Raw genomic sequence first — 20740 nt, forward strand, 5'->3', positions numbered from 1 at the left:
ATACCCCTATATACATACATATGTAGCGCAGGTGAATTAATATCTGAAAGTGAAATTTAGCGCAATTTCGACGAATGAATAAAATTGATTCACAACAAGAGCAAATAACACAAATTGATCTAAGCAAATGTGAGAGCTTTTATGTGTGGTAGTATTTGTCTACGTTTGTACATATGCTTGCATTGCTGTGCATACATATATGCATATGTGCATATTAGTTACTTAAGTAACGGCATGCAATATGCAACATTGCAATCTCTCTAGTTTTCTCTTCATTTCATTATTAATTTCTCTGCCTTTCTTACATATTTCGCGTCTTGCTGTCATTTCCACTTGCTTTAAACGTTCATTTTGACGTTTTACTTTGTTGCAAAACATACTGCATTTGCTTGCAGCACAGGCAAACAAACAATATAACTGGTTTCCACATTTCAACTCATATTTCTAACTCGTGTTTTGTTTTTATCGGTGCTTCTGTTTGGCTTTGTATGAGCAACGTACCGTTGTTGGATTATCTCGACTGCACACAATAACCAACCAACCAGCTGTCATGCGAATAGCGGCTATGCTACCGTGAAGCTACAACAAACTAAGTAGCGAGTCAAGTTCAAGGCTCCATCTCCCCCGCTGTGTAGTAACTGTAAATTAACTGTAATTTTACAGAAACAACAATACAATTTTGTTGCATCAATGGGTGGTGCGACCCAATTAAAGCTCTTTCTTGCCACATTTTTCCAAATAAAAAAAGATAATTGAAAACTGGTGTCACTTTAAGAATTTTAAACGAAACAAGTAAGGAAGCGCTATGTTCGTGTGCAACCAAACATTTTATACTCTTGCAACTTGTAAAAAACGAAGCCAGGGAAATACTTTAAGGTGTAAAACCAAAGTCAACCGGATGTTCGAAAATCCTGATATTGGCTATATCGGGGGTAAGTCAAGTTTTCGCTCAATTTTATCTATTTTAGGCACAAAGATACACTGTCATAAGTAAAATACGCTTTCTTATTTTCACTGGAATAACTCACATATTGGCCGATATATGCGGTACAAAGTCAGCCCGAAGTACGAAAATCATTATATTAAGTATATGGGGGCTTCATTACTTCATTGGTCCGATTCAACCCATTTTTGATATACAGACATTACATTATATGAGATGGATTATCTCTCAATTTTAGTTACATATGTCTGACATTGACTGACATTTTCGATAAGAAGTCAACTTAGGTGCCGGAGTCTAAATATCCGGTACCTAGAGCCTTGAAAATTTTTTATTGGACTTAAACTATTTTTGGTCATACCAATTGCTTTCTGATTTGTATAGTGGAAAGTGAAAGAATTAGTGGAAATTAAATTTTTGCTAAATGGGAAGTAGGGGTAGTTGTTGTCCAACTTCGTCCATTTTCACACTGTGACATAAGAATATAAGAATAATGCCACGTACTAAATTTTTTAGACCCGAAATCGGTTGATCGGGTCACGAGATATAGGATTTCACCAAAAAGTGTACGGTACTACGCCCATCATCCAATTTTCACACTGTCTCCCATAAAACACTCTCATACCATCTTATGGGTAAAATTTAGTGTCTTTGGCGTATTTAATTATTGATTCATCGCGCTTTTAGTAGTTTTTAACAGCACCGTTATATGAGGAGTGAGCGGGGTTATCCTCCGATTTCACCTTGGTTGTTGTAGCTAAAGTGGCTTAGGAGATATGTACATTAAACTTGTTAGAGGGCTGGGGTCACGCCCACTTTTTCAAAAAAAAAAATCGCACAGGTGCCCCTTGCGATCCCTTGTACCAAATTACAGCTTTATAGCGTAATTTGGTGCTTAGTTATTGCACTTTATATGTTTTCGGTTAATGACGATTTGTGGGCGTGGCAGTAGTCCGATTAGTCCCATCTACGAACTCGAAATTTTTTTTGTACTAAAGAACCTGCATACTTATGTAGTTTCATTAAGGGGGGTTAGGGTTTTTCACTTTCGAAAATTCGATTTTTTTTGTCTTATCTTATTGTTTAACATTTCAAGAATATGTCCTTAAAATTTTAAGTCGATAGAAGTAACATTCTTAAAGTTATCGTCTTATCAGTATCCTGGCCTTTGACGCTCTAACTCTAACAGCTGAGGGCGGTCGGGATGGAAGTGCAGCTTTAGGCGTGTTTTTCTCAAAACTACTTTTTCAAAGTCCGTGTTCACTGTCATTTCAAAACTACTTGATCGATTTCAAGCTTTGAACATACTTTTAACATATAAAATGCCTCCCCCCAACGTTTATTAAATATTTTTTTTTCATTAAGCGTGTTTTCCACACACAAAATGGCGGAATTTTTAGTGGAAAATAACAGTTCACACTTTAGATGGCCGCCAAAAAAATTTGAATGCAAAAAAAAAATATCAGAGAACGTTGGGGGGGAAGATTTGATTATCGTTTAACTAATTGTTCTTTAGTTTTTATTCTCGCATAATTGACAGCCGAGTTATGTTGAACACCGCAAAGGCCTTTTTTCTCAAGACGTTCTGGGGAAAGCACTGTTACCGGCTTATGCCTCAATATTTCTGCATGAAAAAATTACCTTACATTGTCAAAAGTGTGCCTTATAATGTACAAAAGGTCCGAATAAAATTACTCAATCCAGATTTGAGAAATAAATTCACAAAAACAGTATTTGTTTTTTACCGTGAAACCAATAGCAGCATGCACAGTTTCTATTGGGATAGACTACGCTGCACGAATCAACGATTTTTTGACACTTTCTGTGCGTTCTTCGACAGGCCATATTCTGATGGCCTGATGGAGATTTATTGGCTTCAAATTTGGACTTCCAGACGGCTATTCTCTAGTTTTGAAAGCAGGAATACTACTTTTAAGCCACTGCTGTGTGGTTTTTGTGTGGTGTTCTGGGTCAAAATCTTTCTGGAAGATACCATTCTCTCCATTGAAGAAAGAATTGTTTTACTCCATGACCACGCCTTCGAAAACATCCCGTTAGTACACTTTTGCCAGAGTTTTATATCATTTTTCACAGAAGTGAAAAAGCTGAACGTCTTTATAGGAGATTCTATACTAAACCATTACAGCAGCTGGATGGTGACCACGTTGAACCCTTGGAATAACAGCTATTGCGTTTTTGAGTAGATCTTATCATGTTGCTTATTAAAACCTTCTTCAATAATGGCATTTTTTCATTTATAAAATGGTAACTTTTATGGTAGTTTAGCGCGTGCCGTTGAACACATTTCCATCTGTTGAGCCTAATTTACTTCAAGAGAGTTATCAAAAGACGACCAGTTGACCAATTATGAATGAGTAACACTGCACATAAATTATAATAGAAATAACGGTACTTTTTTCTGGTCATTTGTAACAGAATTTATATCACTACTAAGTCCACGCTACTGACCCTAAAATACAAAATGTCTGCTAAAAATTTTAGAACTTATAAGTACAATTAACAGGTGGGCTGTAAAGAAGTAATTTTGTGTGTTAACAATGCATGTTTTTTGGACGAAAAAAGATCTGTTGAAGCCAAGGCTCGACTTGATGATCATTAGTCATACTCTGCACCAGAAAAATCAACCGGTGAGAAGTGGTTTACTAAATTTAAGCCCGAGGAAATAAGCACCTTGGACGATGCAAGCAGTGAACGCTCCAAAAAAAAGCCTCTTTCACATATCGAGTGAAGAGAACTTCATGTAATCATGAAGCGCTCAGGCATGCTGAACCACAATAGTATTTTGCTTTCATTTGGTTATTAATTTCTTTTAAGTATATTTTATGAGCATTTTATATTTTATTACACTACACCTCTGAGTTTCTATATTTTAGATTCTCTACACTTTTTGTTATCATTTTACCATAACTACAGTAGACAGGTACTTACACTTCCGATCTTTTCGTTCGTTGAACTGTTTCAAAAGTAACTCTTGGCTGTCGTATCTTTTTTTTTACGCTTTTAGCTGCAATGAGTAGTTCTAGTTGTGAGCTGCTTTCAGAAACCTCTCACTTATAAAGACACAAGCGTAGTTAACACTTTAAACCACAAATCTACTATAATATTCTGCTTACTTTTTTGGAACAAATAAACTTAAATGAAATAAATTTAATAAATCGCTTGATTTGTATTGCTTTTCGCCTTTAACAAAGCCACCACAGATCTTGTGCACTTTCTTTTCTGCTGCGCATTCGCTGTACTATGCCTTTCGCTTCGAGCATTTACAATTCACAACACAAGTCTTTCTAGGCCGCTTGACGCATGCGCGACGACTGCTGGTACGTTCGCTAAGTTCATACCTTCATTGCCACCAAAGCTACCTTTGCTTTCCAATTTCTCTTTACACATTCTTTCTTAACAACGTAAGTACACAACGACCAAATAAAGCCGAGCTTAGAGGCGAAATGAGCAGCAAAGAAGTCACTCTTCAGTCTTAGCAATTTTTCCGCCGGCGCTCTCTGTCATTTTTCGGTTAATTTATTTAAGCGCTTGTCCAACTTTGACGCTTTCTTAGAAAAACTGACATTCGTTCAAATTATTTAATTATCAAGTCTGAAATTTCCTAATCATGCCAGTAATTGCCCAATCATTTGTGAGCCTACTCGTGATAACCATTTTTCTACTACTCATACGAGTACACACTTCCTCCGTTATGAATTTCAACACTTTTGCCTTCATATCAGATCTTTCACAATTTACTATTTTTCTATGCATAAATAACGAGCGCCACCCGACGTGGTGGCGCGCACGTATAGTATGTTTGCAGGTCGTGTGCGAAAAGCCACAAATTTGGTTTTGCGTTTTTCATCGCTTTCTCCATCAATCATAATCACGTTCTTTCATATCCATTTCTGTTTTCATTGTCCATTATTGTTGAACGTCTGCTTGATCATGACATTTGGTTTACAATTGTCAAGTGTCGATAGTTGAAAAATTGTATCAGTGTCGACAAGTGGCTCGCATTCGTGCTGCTGTCATACGCTCTCAATCGAATTGTGCTCTGCTTAAATGAAATTTTCTGTTTCGCAACTTGTAGAAATACTGGTTACTCTGAGTTGATTGCTTTTACAGAACCTTTTCGTAGCCAAATAATATTTCTTAATAATACCGAAAATAAAATTTCAACGACTTAAGTTCGAAAGAGAGACTTGTTTGTTGGTTTATTACTTAGATAGTCTGTAAAAAATGTTAGGTACAAAACACTTCATAAAAAAATGTTAGAATGCTATTAATCACAGCCATATATAGCGAATTATTTTCGATATAGTGAGGTTAATCCCAGATATCTTATACCATGTTCAGACCGACACTTAATCACACGATTTCGGCTGTTGAATGGATTATCCCAAAAATAAAATTGATAAAAATTTATCAAGATTTCGCCATACAAAAATGACAGTTCCAAATCACTTCATTGAAATGATTTCAAACTGATCCACGCTAAATCTCTCTGTGCGACTCTGATTTTGCGCAATCTACTTGTCAGCACTGGAAATCTGTTACATTATCACAGCTGATTTAGACACTACAAAGGGAAAAAATGTAAGCAAACAATTTTTTTTTAAAACAATGAATCTAATTTCATCTGAAATCGACTTAACAAATGAAAAAATGCATCCGTTATTTCTATTATATGGAAAATATTAAAAAAAGCCGTCTTTTTATTTCAAAACTCTATATGACAATCTTTTCTTTTGATAAATATTAAGCGATGTGAATTCTTGAATGACAATAACAGCTGTTTTTTGATCTTTCTAACGGCAGTGAGAACACTGATGGGTTATGAAATGCTTAAATATAATCTAATCTTTTAAATTTTCGGTCTGAACATGGTATTACTTTAATTTTAGTTAAATATGATGATATAACCGATAAAATTAATTCGTCATCACATAATCGAAGTAAGCGAATTAAAAATTATCGATCAATTCTCATTTGCGATTCGTAAATATTTCAGACCACAACAACAAACATTAACCGATAAAATTAATGAGTAGTAGTAATAAAATAAATCGATTAATAACTTAAAAAATTATCGATATTTTTTTTTCAATATAGTCAAGCAAACTGCAGACCTCGTCTTAATTGTAAACCGGAAATAGTTCCATATTAGAATTATCCTGATCGTAAGCATTTCGTGTGAAATGTGATAAGTAGGCGTGGTTAGAGCCGATTTTATGCTTTAAAAAGAGCTTCAAAAGATTGTCGATGTTGTTTGAGCCTTTTGAACTTGAGTTTCACCCAAAATAGCGGTATTTCTCTCTTATTATACGTACGTATTGTAATAAAAAAATACTAAATTTAATGTGTGATTGAAACTATGTATAATGTTGAAGGATTAGAAAATTGATATGTAATATATGATAATAACTACATAATAAATTCAATAATCAACAGCATTTCAAAAATAATAGATAAATCCGGGTCTATTGATTAATTTCGTAATCTATGTTTGAAAAAACGATAAGTTGGCATATTTATCGATTAATTTTTCGTCAATTTTTCCATTTTTATTATAAATGTTTTTCTATGAATACTTTTTCCTCGGGAGAATAAATTTTCCATCAATGAATAATTTTCAACTACTTTGTCGATAACAAATTAAAGTTTATGCCTATGAGTCCATTGTATTATTTATTTATTGGAAAAAACCATAAGTTGTCATATTTATCGATTAATTTTTTCCGATGAGTACTTTCTTGTTGAGTGAGTAAATTTCTAATTTACAAGGTGCTTTCGAAAGTAAACAGGACTTTTTAAATCTAGCGCACCCTGGTGGCGCCATCTATAGTCGACTTTATCGCTTGTACAGCGAGAATTTCAAGACATTTCATTGATTGCAAGTGAAGTTATTGCGTTTTAGGTGCCAGTATGTTTGTGTTATCGGTGCGAAAATGAGCTTCGAAAATAAAGGGCTTCAACATTTTCAAAGTGGTCGTGAGAGCACAAATAGCGATCAACATGTTGGGCAATCAAAATCCGTGATTACCGGAAATTCCATCGAAACTGTGCGTGAATTCATCAAAAATCAGCCGACATCATTATTGAAATTCATGGAAATGAATTGCCAAAACATCGATTTATCGCATTTTGACCGAACATTTGGGCTTACGAAAGGTGTGTGCACGGTTTGTTCCGCACAAATTGACTGGCGACCAAAAACTGCTCAGAATCCAAAATTCGAAGGACATCATTGTGACCGATTATTTGACCAAAAATCACATTTTAACCATTAACCACTCCCCGTATTCACCTGATATGCCACCGTGCGACGTAGAGGCCATTCATAAGGCTTGCACCGGCATACTGGCGGCCATATCGGCCAAAAAACTGAAACACTCGTTCGACATGCATTTGGACCGTGCAAAAAGCTGTATTGAGGCAGAAGGCGACTATTTTGAATAAAATAAATTGATTTTGCCGAAAAAACCATTTGTTCTGTTTTTCTTAAGCGCTGTTTACTTTGGAAAGCACCTTGTATTGTACGCACTCTTACAGGTGCCAAACCTTTTATTTCCAATGGAGCATACAAATTATACTTGGAAGTATAATTCAAGCTGGCAATGCAGGCTATTTTCTGCATATTTTCTTGCTGGCTGTTAAAGTATATTTTTATTTATAAATTCTAGGAAACGTAACACAATTCTTTAGCTCAAAATATCCGTGGCTTATCTATTTCGCTTTGGATTTTTCTCTCCATTTCGGTACCAATAATCCTTGGCCGTGCCCCTGGACGTAGTAAGAAAGCGAGAGATGTTTTTAAAACAGCTGTAATGCCATCAGCGTTTTATCTAAAATCACGCCAACTCTATTCGTGTGTATTTCGAACGGTAAGTTACGTTGTAAACTTTGAAACTAGACAAGTTACTTTTGGTTACTATGATACACCTAATACAACGATTTTCGAAATTTCAGGTAACTTTATACCACATATATTGGCCAATATATGAGTTATCTCAATGAAAATGAGAGAGCGTGTTTTACTGGTAACAGTGTATTTTTGTGCTTAAAATGAATCAAAATGGCGACAGCTTAATCTAGCCCCCATATAACAAACATATAACAATTTTTTAAGCCCTGTTTACTTTGGAAATCTCCTTGTATATATATGTACACATTTAGCAATGCATATCGAGTTGCTTGAAATCATTAACTTTGAATATTTAAGTTATATTTAAGTTAGTTAAGTTTTCCAAATTTATTATAATTTATCGATAACAGAATACAATTGCTATACTAACAAATTTTCTCCCCGCAGGTGGTTGCTGTGGTTCCACCAAAAAGCGCACTATTGTCGGTGGTTGGGCATGGGCCTGGTGGCTGGTGACAGACGTGCAACGCCTGTCGCTCGAGGTGATGACACTCAATCCCATGTGCGAGAATGTCGAGACGGCACAGGGTGTGCCATTAACTGTAACCGGTGTCGCTCAGTGCAAAATCATGAAGGTATGTTGAAGAAATATCACGCATCGCTCGCTCTAATTTGCCAACAACAATTCGAGTATGCTTCGAAGCAAATAAGAATTATATTAATTTACATGATTTCGTTTTAATATTATTTTTGTATAATTTGTTAAAGATATGTAGCGCTTTTTAGCTTAGATTTCCGATTTGGTAAATGAAATTGAACTTGTTTTGATTTACTGTTAAGCTGAGAACTTAGTGAAATAATTACTTTATACATATATAATGTTTTCTCTAGTCGTCTGCTGGGTATTATATAACTGAGAGGCTTGGTACAGAGAACGGCATGCTAGAATTAATCTAAACATATGCATATCTTCTAAGTATCGTAAATTATCAAAAATGAGCGTGTATTAATTTTCTTACGAATTTATTTACTTTAGCTAAAAACACATATTTGTGTATATTTAATAAAATCTTATTAATTTATCCCGTATTTTATTAACAAATTCTTCTTCATTATTATTTGTACAACAACAATAAAATGTAATGATTAAAAATTTAAATCTATGTAGCGTAAAAAGCCTAGAAAAAATAGAAATTACAAAGTAAGTTGAAATTTTTTTATTTAATTTTCTATTTAATATACATATTTATTAAATGTTTCAGTAAATTTACGGTTCATTGTGTCTCACTCACGCAAGTCTAAATTTTCTCATCATGATTCGTACTTTGTTAAATTACTGTACTAGTTACTAAGTATAGCTAACTATGCTTTTGCTTAGAAGTTGATGAGTTGAAGTGTGATGGCTATAAACCCTATTACAATTTTATATTTATTTAATTTTTATTATTATTATTATTATTAAAATTATATAATTATTACACTATCATTTACTTTTTGTGTATTTTTCCTAAGTCGTCAGATTGAAATCATTTTCTAAAAAACAAATAATAGTAGGACTGATATTGTTTCAAGCTTAATAATTGCTTTTTTCTAAACTGTTCCTCTATCGTGTACACAGTAGTGGTCAAATCAAAGTTACCATTAGCTAATTTTTTTTATATTTCTTCCAAATGAGAAATCGAAAAATGCCTTTCGCGTCATCATACAAGGTCTGTCGCAAAAGAAGCAGGACTGTTAAAAAAACAACAAAAAATTAATATTTTTCAAAAGTTATATTTTTTTATTCAAAGTAGTTTCCTTGTGCTTCGATACAGCGTTTAGCCCGATCAATTAGCATTTCAAATGAGTGTTCAAGGTCATTTTTCGGAATGCTCTTGAGAATATCGTTCGTCGCCTTTTGGATAGCTGAAATGTCCTGAAACCAGTGTCCTTTCATGGGCAAATGAAGTTTTCCAAATAGTTAAAAATCACAGGGTGCCAGATCAGGTGAGTAGGGTGAGTGATTAATGGTTAATATGGAGTTTTTTGTCAAAAAATCAGTGAGAAGCGTCGACCGATGACACGGCGCATTATCGTGCAACAGGCGCCAGGACCCTGTCTCACGGTATTGTGGTCGAGCACGACGAATGCGTGACAAAAGACGCTTCATAACACCAAGGTAAAACACAGCATTAATCGTTTGGCCAGGTGGGACGAACTCTCGGTGTACAACACCCTCGGAATAGTAAAAACAAATCAGCATTGTCTTTATTTTTTACTTCTGAAGACGACCGACTTCTGATCGTCACAGAGGTCTCCACGACCTTCTTGGAATCGCTTAAACCACTCATGCACATTACTACGGAATAGGCACTGATCACCATAAACTTTTTTCATAATTTGAAATGTTTCAGTAAACGTTTTCCCAAGTTTAAAACAAAATTTAATATTTGTTCTTTGTTCAAAATGTATTTTACGACCGATGACCAAAAGCTGCTGTCACTTTTTGATCGATAACATCAATTGTAGTAATCCAATTGTCTTAAAATTTTTACGAAATGTCAACAGGAGATCAAACTTTTCATTTCATATACCCACTAATAGGTGGCGTCACTAGAAACAGTTATATTTAAAAAGTTATGTTTCTTTTGCGACAGACCTTGTATGTTGTCACAGCAATGGTATGCTTCCACATTTCTTCTGACTGGCGTACCATATCTGGCGGCTTGAGACTTACCTTCATTACCTGCAACCAGTTCTCGATTTTTTAACCGTACAACATTTTCAATCTAATTTTTCACGTTCTTCCAGTTTTTCTAATTTTGAAGCCTGAAAGTTGTCAGCATTGAGGGGGCCGACCAAAGTGTGCAGTCTATTTCGCCCTGTTGCATTTGAAAAACGTGATGTCAGCGTCGTCCTCACTGCGTCGTTGTCTATACATGACGGCTTTGAAGAATATTCCCGCTGAACTACTCTTTTATATTTTTGATGTACAGGTGATATGACCTAACTGCTCCCAACGAGTTCGCCACCGCTCCAAGCTTTCATTCATTCTTTCCTTGTTCCTTGTTTCCTCAATATTCCACATTTTCTTTCTTTCGAATACTTGTAAGCCGTTGGACGTCTTTTATTCTTCCTCAATGGGGTTTTCTGGTCTAGACATCTATATTTTATACATTTTTCGAACTATGAGGAAAAGTTAAAAACATTTATACCATCCAGTTTTTAAAGACGTCGCTTTCGGATTGGACTTTGCTAAAGAAAAACAAATTCAGAAAATGGCGTCGACTTGAAAAAAATGTACTCCATTTTTTGAGATGCAAAAATAAAGAGGTGTATAACAAAGATTTTTATCAAAGATCAAAGGAATCAGATAAGTAGAACTAAAGATATCATGTCACCACATCAAAGAAGTAGTTTCGAGAAAAGAATTTTTGAAAATTCGTCTTCTGTTAAACCAGTCCAATTGCCACGACACTAAAACGGCTATAACTTCGAAAATAATTTGAATTTGAAAAATATTTGTAGGCTGATATTTTTATATATCTTAAATATCGAATTATGAACTTATGCCCAGTAGGTAAGCCTGGTGTCAAAGCTTACAGTAACTGATAATCGTTTGTGTTTTTAGAGTCTCTGTTATAGTCCTCATATCTACTAAAATCGGAATATGCTTTTTTGCTAACAATATCAGCTCGGTTTTTTCAGTAGCTAGTTTTATGTCTCATGCTTCAAACCACATTTTTGCTCTAATAATCTAGTCTGAGTTTATTGCATCCTATGTACGCTTCTTCCACACTCATCATCATTCTGATTTGGTACTTATTTTCACCAAGTAGGTGGGTAAGAGTGCCGCCCCTACGGACCCCATTAGGGTTAGATACGGCACTTTGACACACCAACGTAACGTAAGACTTTTAAATGTTACTATCTTGTTTCACCATTGCGTTCAAATCATGTGGTGCCCTCAAAGAAACCACTTATATCCGTTATGATTTTCTAGAGACAGTTTGTGATAGAGCTGCGCACTCACGGTAGAAGTGTTGAACCGTTTATTTACACCCTTCGAGTTAGCTGCGACAAATTTGGCTAGAAGACATTCTAATTTTTAACGCATGTTCTGCAAATTACCTGTCTCGTTATGGTAACTATAAGCCTGTACATACTTTTCCTGTACCTGGTTAATGAGTCTTTAATTTTTGTCTTGTCATATTTTGAGCTTATCTGCTTTGCTTCTTGCATTTAGTTTCCTAATCGTTCTCAACAAGCACTTTTTCATTTCTGCCTCGAATTTATATAGAGAGACTCCTTGGCGAACTCGTCTGCTTTTTCTGTGCTGAAAATGTTCCTGCGACCGGAAACCGTATTTGTGAACAATTGAAGTTGACCTGCTAGTGAGCTTAAAGCCTTCCTACATTCCTGGCATTAATGTTTGATAGCTTTACTCTTTAATTCACTTGAATATTTATTTTCCAGTTCAATTTTCGAAACCAGTAGATATATTGCTATAGGAACAGAGAAATTGTTGTACCACTAAGTGAGGGAAGATGAAATTGGGGTATTTTAGTTTTATTCGTGAATATCATCAGTTATAACAATATTATTTTATAAAAAGTTTATATTTATTGGTAGCATTTCCCTGACCGCTACTTTATGTACATGTTTATGTATTGCTATTCATCAAGGCAAAGTGTGCCTAAAATTGTATAAAGCGCCGAGAATGCTCAGTATTATACCATTATAATGTTCATTAAATCTTTCATTGTTATGATCCAAAAGTTGATTTATTTTTCTTTTTCAATGTAAGTCGTATAGCTTTTTGGTAAGTTATATAAATTAGATCTTTCATACCATTATAAAATATTTCTAGAACTTCACTCTCAGAGTCTCCAACAATGAAGTAAATAAGGTCAAAGTAATTTCGAATTTTCGTACTAAGATCAGCTGTTCCGCTTTATGAGGGTACACATTTGAACTGAAAAGTAGCTCGCAACTTTCCCATATCTTTCTCAAAGTACATTTTTCTAATATCAATCTCATCTTCTGAAAAAATCAACTACTGTGCCCAAAAAATAAGGTGACATTGTATTTATTTTGAAAATTCATTATTTATTCTTCCAAATCAATTTCATTCCCTTTAAAGTAATCCCCTCCCGATGCAATGCACTTATGCCAACGGATTTTCCAATCTTCGAAACACTGGTTGTAGTCACTTTCTGGGATGGCCTACAGTTCCGTCTTCGCTGTGGCTTGAATCTCCTCTATCGTATAAAAACGGTGTTCCCGGAGCGGTCTTTTGAGCTTGGTGAACAGCCAGAGGTCGCACGGCGCCAGATCAGGTGAATACGGTGGTTGCGGAACGATATTGGTTGAGTTTTTGGCGAAATGATCACGAATTACGAGGGCAGTATGGGATGGTGCATTATCGTGGTGTAAAAACCAAGAATTTTCTTTCCACAATTCCGGTCTTTTTGGGCGGATAGCGTTACGCAAACGACGCATAACGTTCAAATAATATTCCTTGTTGACTGTTTGACCGGTTGGAAGGAATTCATAATGCACAACACCACGATAATCGAAGAAAACAGTCAACATGACCTTGATTTTTGAGCGACTTTGGCGCGATTTGTTTGGTCTCGGCTCTCTTTTGGCACGATATTCGCTCGATTGATCGGTTGGTTCGGGGTCGTAAGCATAGATCCAAGTCTCATCGCCAGTTATAATGCGTTTCATGACACCCTGGTAGTCGGAAAGCATCGTTTCACACACTTCAACGCGACGCCTTTTTTTCCAAAAAATTCAATATTTTCGGTACCAGTCGAGATTTGACGCGCTTGAGGCTCAAAACATACTTCAAAATGGTATTGGCTGAGTCTTTCAATATGCCAACTTCATCAGCAAGGTCTCTAATTGTTAATCGACGGTTTTTCAACACCAAATCTTTGATTTGTTGAACGTGAGCTTCGTCGGTTGAGGTTGATGGTCGCCCTGGACGCTCTCCGTCTTCGACACGTTCACGGCCGGCTTGGAACTCACTATACCACTTGTAAATATGTTTTTTAGACATAGCCTCATCACCGAAGGCTTTCTGCACCATCCTCAACGTATCCGCAGCAGAAAATTGATTCCGTAAACAAAATTTAATGCAAATTCTTTGCTCAACAAATTTCGACATCGCAAAAAACGAAAAACTCACTTTTAGCAGCTCACAAAACGACACGTATCTCAAACACTAATGAATATTTTGACATGAAATTTGACATAAATGTGACTGACAGCACTACCAACCTAAAAAAAAATAATTCTCTAAATCCTTCGACGCGCGCAGTTTAAATTCAAATGTCACCTTATTACACACAGTACCAGTAAATCACAAATTTTGAAATGTTGGTTGGCAACATAAATGTTAACGGTTTTCTTGATCACAGAATAAGTAAATTTCTAAAATTAGTTACCATAAATGAACAGTCCGCCAATAACCGTATACTTAAGGTAGGATTTCATAAAAATATTATTGCAGCATATATTTTATTTCAACTTTAATATTTTTTAGATAAATATTTTTTTCTACTCATACTACTTTATTTAAAAGTCCAAGTTATTTAATACGATATTTTGTTTATCACTAAATATTTATTTTATATTTAAATTAATTACTTAATCTGTTTTGCGTTAAATAAATACACATTCCAAGTAAAGAGTTTTTACTTTAATTTTATTTATATTTTTAATTTTCATATCGGTAAATGAGCGTTGGAGTGTTATGATTTCCAAGTATAAAGCAAATGAGCGCTAATGAAAATTCAATTGATTAAGGTATGTCTATTTTCTTTTCTTTTCAATTTTATTTTTATTCTAATAATTTATTTTGAACATATTATGTATATATATATATATATGTGTGTTTTCTAACTCATGCAGCTTTAAAACTTTAATGTGAAAGTGGAAGGAAACGTTTTTTGTTTTTGTTATCCTTGCGTGCTCTGTATGTATTTGTGCACATTTTTGTATTAAAATGTTGTAAATTATGCTGAGATCATCGCATAAACATTTTCACATTCATAATGCATTATTTTATTACTTAATCTTAAAGAAGAAGAAGAAGAAAATTGAAGGAACCATAAGATTACGCTCATACAAAACTATTTCATGCACAGAGCGCCATTTCAAAGTTCAACATTTCGGTATATTAAAAAGCCGCTGTTATTTTAGCGCTGCCTGTAGAAGAATATGGTATGGTGGATAATTTTTCAAATGCTTTCGCTTCACATCCAAGTTAGCTTACACAATTTCAATACAAAATAATGACATAAATTTAACGATGTTTCACATACGAGTAGCTAAATCGATATTTAAGTAAACCTGTCCCGTCTGGGAAATTGAACAAAAATCGGAGTATGAAACTTGTGTGTTTGAAGATTTACAATTTAGCTTAGAACAAAACAAAATCCGCCTACTGCGCTGAATTCCACTACTATAGGGCTCAATTTGTACTTTAAGCGCAAATTTAAAAATATCTAAGTCATAGTTCAACTCTTTCAAGTTTATGGCTAGAGATCAAACGAAAAACTAGATTTCAGTAGGGGAAGGCGAATGCCCACATAACAGACCCCACAAAACAATTTTTAAACAAAACCTTTGATTTTAAGGGCATACCAACGACTTATTAAATGAATCTTCAGAAAATTTATTAAACAAACCGGACAAAGAAACTAGAAAAATTATTCAAACGAATACATAATTACTTAATAAAAAGAAAACACTTTATTTTCGGAAGCTATAATACCGTTCACAGGTGCATTTCTAATAGCAAAAGAAGGTATAAAAAGATAATGGTTGATCTAAGTAGATGTACTTTTTTTCAAAAGCCTTTTTAGAGTATATCACGTGAGTCGTGTCGAGCTGTCATGTTACTTTTGTTCAGTATTCTTTGGTACTTCGTCTGAACAACGTTAACAAAACATTCAACTTTATTCACGTTTTGTAAAAAAAGTGTTTCGAGCGCTTTGCTCCACTTATGGTCAACATAATCGGTCTACTAAGTGGACTATTCGCAACAGCATCACCCATCTTGAGGCCCAAAATTAACTATTGGATAATATTCGACCGAATAGTCCACGTCTAGCACGCGGTGCAGCAAATAGAAATAGCAGCCGTAGCTGAGAGTGTGCAAGAACACAGGGCAGAGTGGATTCGGCGCCGTTCGCAGCAATTCGCACTAAATTATGGAACGACTTGGCGTATTGTATGTCGAGATCTCAAGTTCAAAGCGTACAAAATACAGCTAATGCAAGAACTGGGGCCGCTCGAACTTCCAAAGCGACATCGGTTATTTCATGGCATACAGGTAATCGGAAAGCATTGTTTCACAGACGTTAACACGACGTTGTTTTTCGAAAAAATTTCGTGATTTTGGAACCAATCGTGGTTTCACTTTTTTCTTAGTCCCAAATGATCTTTCAAAATGGTTTTCTTTGATCCTGCCGTTATTCCAACGATGCCAGTAAGATCTCTGTCCTGTTAATCGTCGATTTTCCAGCACCAATTCCTTTATTTTATTGACGTGTTGATCTTCAGTTGATGTTGATGACCGTCCTGGTCGTGTTTCATCTTCAAAGCGTTCTCGATGCTCTTTGAAAAATGTATACCAATCAACACTTGTTCGCGACAAAACATTATACACGAAGGCCAATACTAAACACTAATGATTGCTTTGATGTGACATTTTGTCACTGACATTATTTTGATGTGACATTTAGCACAGATGTCACTGACAGTCATACCAACCTAAAAAAAATATGTCGACAAAATTAAATTAAAAAGTCTGACTATCTTATGCTCACAGTTCCATTGGGTGGACCATTCTACATTTTTTTATATGAGTCCAACGGTTTTCAATAGGATTGAGGTCAGCAGATTGAATTGAGCAGTACCATTGTAGCAGAACCGGCCAACGCCTCTGTATTAGAGGAGCGTTTTACACTTCTTCCCTACATAGAAAATAATTTACAACTAATCAGTCCAAAGAATATTCGTCTTTAAAACCTCGTGCCACGCGATTTTTTAATGCGGGAACCTAAGGAGGGTTAAATTTCAAACAGCCCGAATCTCTTTAGCAAACATTGCGCATTGGTCGCTGAGAATTGCAAACATGCTATGTCTAAGCAAGTGAAGTGTTCTATTCATATGCCTCTATATATGTACATACTTATGGATGTATATGCTGTAAGGTTGCTTGCCGCCAACTGCATCGAAAATGATTGGCAATCTCATCTGCATTTGTAAAAATCCAAATCACATTTAATCTAATTCATATAAATCTATGTATTGTTGTTATTGTATGTAAAAATGGTAACAATAAATTGTTATTGTTGTCATTTATGACGAAATGACTGTGTTTCACTCCTTTTTTGTATATCCATCCATAAAGTTCATTTGTAAAAGTCTCATTGCGTCGTTCAATTGGTGCTTCTCATTTACAAAAAAATACTCACATTTGTCATTCGATACTAAAATTGTTACGTAATCCATCAAATTTTATGTATTTATAGTTCTATATTAATCTTATAGTAATAAATTGTTGTATAGTAATTTGTTGTTTTACTTTTAAAATTACCGTTGTTCAGCTTTTAAATGTTCCTTTCTTTTTTCTTCTCTCTCTTTTGCTGTTACCAACAAAATTATAATCAAAAATAAAAAAAAAAAAACAAAAAACAAAACAAAACGTATTCAACCATCAAAAAACTTCATCATAAACCACCACCAACCAACAAAACCAACAACAAATACCAATCAATCAAACAACCAAAAACCAACCAACACCCTTACTCATCCACATATCTCCTTTCAACATCAACAACAACAACATTCTGCCTGCGCGCAGATGATGAACGTGTATTATTTTCACCATCAGGCTGACGAATTATTGGGCACCGCCAGCGAACAGTTTCTGGGCAAGAGCGTTAAGGAGATCAAGCAGACGATATTGCAAACATTGGAGGGACATTTGCGTGCCATTCTCGGTGAGTTTACATTAAACAATTCTTATTTTGAAAATAACACGTAACGATAACGGTACATACTCATATATCAAAAAGTGTTGATTATTCTCTCATTTTCATAAATTTTTAAAAGCCAAATTTATGTGGATAATGGTACTCGAAATTGGTACTTTCAATAAATATTGCTAACGATACGTACTTATATTAGAAAAAGTTTGCATATAGAGGGTGATCCATTTCGAGATTCCCTACTTTTTTAAAGAAAAAACACATAAACTTAAAATTTATTGGGGAATGTTTATTATCATTCGAAAGAACATTCTTTGGCATTTATTTTTTGAAGATTATCGCTTTCAAATGTTGGCCGTTGCTACGTCTCAAATTCCACGACTTGTTGGAGCATTTCGACTGGTAACTGGCGAATGACACGGGTGATGTTTTGCTCCAAGGCCTCAATCCGCTTAGACTTTAGACTTTACATATCCCCACTGGAAAAATACAAGTGTCGCCGAGATCGCAAGCTTCAATTTCAGGCATCAAATAGGCGGTTATCAAGGCGCGATAACTGTTGCCATTGAGGGTTATGTTCTCACTGATTTTGTTGACTATAAGTTGAGCGAAGACTGCAAAACACATTCCTTGCCGGAAATTCCATCGAAACTGTGCTTGCATTCATCAAAAATCAGCCGAAATCATCATTGAAATTGGAAATGGAATTGAACATCCCCAAAACATCGTTTTATCGCATTTGGTCGACGTGTTCGGCCCGAATATCGCGAAGATGAGTGTTGGCGTTTGTGGCACGATAATGCGCCGTCTCATCGATCGACGCTTGTGACCGATTATTTGACCAAAAATCACATTTTAACCATTAACCTTATATGGCACCGTGCGATTTCTTCCTTTTCAGAAAAATGCATTTGCACATGAAAGGAAAGCGTTATGCAGACGTAGAGAGCCATTCAAGAGGCTTGCACCGGCATACTGGCGGTCATACCGGCCAACGAGCTAAAACACTCGTTCGAGATGCTTATGGATCGTGCAAAAAGTTGTATTGAAGCAGAAGCAGACTATTTTCAATAAAATAAATTGATTTTGCCGAAAAAAATATTTGTTCTGTTTTTCTTTTAAGTCCTGTTTACTTTGGAACAAACCTTGTATGTTTTACAAATGTCATCCATAAAAATATGTTTGAAATATTTAAATTATAACAGACAATACATAAATTTGCGAAGAAAGTTATATCGAAAATGGATGAACACAACAAAAGAACCTGGAATTTCACCGCTAGCGAGTCGGGCGTACCTATTGGAACGGGTGGAAATCCCAATCCGATTCCATATTTTTTCACAAAAAATAATTTCTTATTATTCTTCTTTTGACAAACAACAAATTCAAAACAATTCAAAACAAAAATCAGCTGTTACTTACGCACTACTTAAGTCTCCCATTTTCAGTACTTAAGCATAACTTAAGTATGAACTGTAAAACCGGGCATTAGTAACTTTTCGAAGGTATCGAAGCACTTTTCCCCTCATCAATTGAACTGGTATTTTCATGTAATTTCAAAAGAAAAATTGGAGGCAAACAAAAAGTTCTCGGAAAGTGTACCATCAAGAAATATGGAATGCAATATATTTCAATAGTGAGACCTATTTTATATACCCTTAATACATCGACGGTCATTTTGATGCTTCAATTAAGTACATTTCCTGCTTTTCCGTTCCCTTTTTATATGCTTGAAACTAATATTTTTTAACCCTAACAACATAATCCTCGGCAATTATAAAGAAACTATCGGCTTACCACTGCAGTGTTTTTAAGAGAGCCTGCTTTAGAAGCTTCAAAAAACCGTTTTTTTGCTTAAATCTCTTTAAAAATTATCTAAAAATATGTCCCCAAAGTTATAGATGGGAATTCGAAATATTATCGAAGCTGGTAGGGAAATGGTGACTGAGCGTCTAGCAGATATATGAGCGCTTGGGCAAAAAGCGAAAACTTTCAAGCGCGATTTCTCGGTTTTTCATTTTTATGATTTTTCTTAATTGGCGGGGAGGATGAAAAAAAAAACTAAACGTCGTATGGAATTGGGGCAAAGTTTATTATCTTTGGCATTAAATTATCTTCTATTTAAGGGAGTACTCTCACGTGAACGCATACATTTTACCAATTTTAGGAAAATTTTTTTTATGCGACAACAAAATTCAATCATTTTAATTTTTTAATATATTTTTATTTGTATTTTGAAATGTACAAAAAATTTTTTTTTTTCGTTTTCTACATTTTTAACATATATTTTTTTTTTAATCAAAGTAGTCCCCAACCAAAAAAAGGAGTTCACTGGTCATGGTGATAGCGGCTGTTCATGTTATCTGAAATAAAAAGATCTAATGGTTTATTATTCAGTAGTTCTGCGGTTATCGTCCCTTCCAAATATAATCAATTTCATTAAAAAATAATGTCGAAGATCAGAAAAAGTCACGAAAATCTTGTTTTTTTTCGTTAAAACTGATAACTATAAATGAACATATGTAAATTTTAAAGCAATCGGTGGAATACTTTTTTTTTAGGACCATGACAGTTTCAGAAAATGATGATTCGAGAAAAATGCGTTTAGAAACGTAGCAGCTGCAGACTTGTCATGGCGCCTGGTAGACAGTCGCTTACGACACGTCGGCGAATATGAGCTGTAACTTATCAAATACTATGAATTTCGGTCTGAATTTTTCACAGCATGTTTTCAATAGATTTTACAGTCAAAATATAAAAAAAATCGATTTTTCGAAGTGATTACATGAGAATACCCCCTTAAACTAAAAAAAGTTAAGGTTGAACACATTTTTAACAACAAAAAGTAAAATTTTTTTGGTCAAAAAGCACTTTTTTTCAATTTAAACAAAATTTTTTAAATTTTAAACTTTTTTGGAATTTTCTTAGTTTGACTAA

General features: G+C 34.8%; 1 protein-coding gene across 1 annotated transcript; it reads left to right on the forward strand.

Moving 5' to 3' along the window:
• The first annotated feature begins 898 nt into the window (after positions 1-898).
• On the forward strand, positions 899-17859 carry LOC120779400 (flotillin-2-like). Its single transcript, XM_040111597.1, has 3 exons — positions 899-932; positions 8262-8449; positions 17707-17859. Exons 1-3 carry the CDS (start codon positions 899-901, stop codon positions 17857-17859), a joined length of 375 nt encoding a protein of 124 aa, XP_039967531.1.
• The last annotated feature ends 2881 nt before the right edge of the window (positions 17860-20740 follow it).

Source organism: Bactrocera tryoni, unplaced genomic scaffold, assembly GCF_016617805.1.
Source record: "Bactrocera tryoni isolate S06 unplaced genomic scaffold, CSIRO_BtryS06_freeze2 scaffold_101, whole genome shotgun sequence".
Lineage (NCBI taxonomy): Eukaryota > Metazoa > Arthropoda > Insecta > Diptera > Tephritidae > Bactrocera > Bactrocera tryoni.